Source organism: Fukomys damarensis, unplaced genomic scaffold (genome assembly GCF_012274545.1).
Source record: "Fukomys damarensis isolate Sample0158 unplaced genomic scaffold, DMR_v1.0_HiC HiC_scaffold_37, whole genome shotgun sequence".
Classification (NCBI taxonomy): Eukaryota; Metazoa; Chordata; class Mammalia; order Rodentia; family Bathyergidae; genus Fukomys; species Fukomys damarensis.
In genome coordinates, this window is record NW_022900949.1 from 4,191,225 (window position 1) to 4,192,429 (window position 1,205).

The 1,205-nt window shown below is 61.1% G+C and overlaps 1 protein-coding gene across 1 annotated transcript in view; it reads left to right on the forward strand.

Annotated features, from left to right (window-relative positions):
• Window positions 1-9: 9 nt before the first annotated feature.
• The window catches only part of Washc1 (WASH complex subunit 1), a gene marked incomplete at its 3' end in the record, with an annotated part of 3,612 nt that continues 2,416 nt past the window's right edge, over window positions 10-1,205 (forward strand). The window contains exon 1 of the mRNA XM_033759435.1: window positions 10-1,197. Within this exon, the coding sequence (XP_033615326.1) occupies window positions 811-1,197 (387 nt within the window). The remainder of the gene's footprint in view (window positions 1,198-1,205) is intronic.

The following is a 1,205-nucleotide window of genomic DNA, read 5'->3' on the forward strand; positions in this document are numbered from 1 at the left end:
CCGGCTTTCCTGGAAGCCTGATTGTCCGGGGCGGGGGGAGCTGGATGCTGCAGAAGAAGCAGGAGAGCAGCAAGATGCTGGCTGCAGAGTGTGGGGAGCCCCGAGGGGAGAAGGGAGAGCCCGCGGGCCATGGGAGGCGCCAAGGAGCAGCTGGGGCCTGGCGATCACGCGGGCCGGCTGAGTGGCGCCTACGTTTATCCCCGGGACTAAAGACTTCTTAAGGAGCAGGGGCAGTTTTCAGGTTCCAGAGTGGGAGATGATCGGAGGCCAGTTTCCTCCGACTGCCTAGAAAGGGGGCCGGCCAGGGCTCAAGACAGACAGCAGGGACCTGAGCAACTTCAAAGCACCCCGGGGCTGGGGATCAGTGCCTGAGTGGGCAAAGATGAAGACGCTGCACCCCGGCCGCTACTTATTGGGCGGACGCAGTAACTGGGGGAGTGTGGGGTAACTTCGGGCACGGTAGTGACTCCTGTCTGGTCCTGTGCGGTTGCAGATCTGCTGATGAAATGAAGGCTGAAAGGGGAGGGGTCCCGCCTCGGAGGTGGGATGAGCTGGGCTGAGGAACTCCTCCCGCCCTGCCCCGGTGAAAGCTTTCTCTTTTGTGTTACTGCTGGGCTCTCAAGGAACCAGGGTCTCCAGCTGATGCCGAGTCTCAGAATCACGGGCCTTTGAAGCCTCGGCTGTGATCAGAGGCAGAAGGGAGTTGTTTCTGCACCCCAGAGCCGACTCTCTCGGGCCAGGCAACCCTGGGCCTGAGACAGCTATAGTCATGTTTTAATTGTGAAATGTGTCCCCAACATTTATATAGAAATGCTCCCTACGGGGGATGGAAAGAATCAGACTCAGAATGTGAGCTCTTACTTGCCTTACGGCTCTCGGGTGTGCTTTTCCTTCCTGTCCTCCGCCCCTGCGCTACCCTTTCTTGGGCCCTCCTCACGCTGGCCTGGACTCGCCTGTATCTGGGGTCCCTGGCCACTGCCTAGTCCGTCACACGGCCACTCCCAGCCCACAGTCCCGATGCTCCGGGTCCCACCCACAGGCACCATGGCCGCGGTGAGCACCCAGCACTCCTTGACCGGCCAGACCTACGCCGTCCCTCTCATCCAGCCGGACCTGCGGCGAGAGGAAGCCATGCAGCAGGTGGCCGATGCCCTGCAGTACCTGCAGAAGGTCTCAGGAGACATCTTCAGCAGGTGGGTACTGCC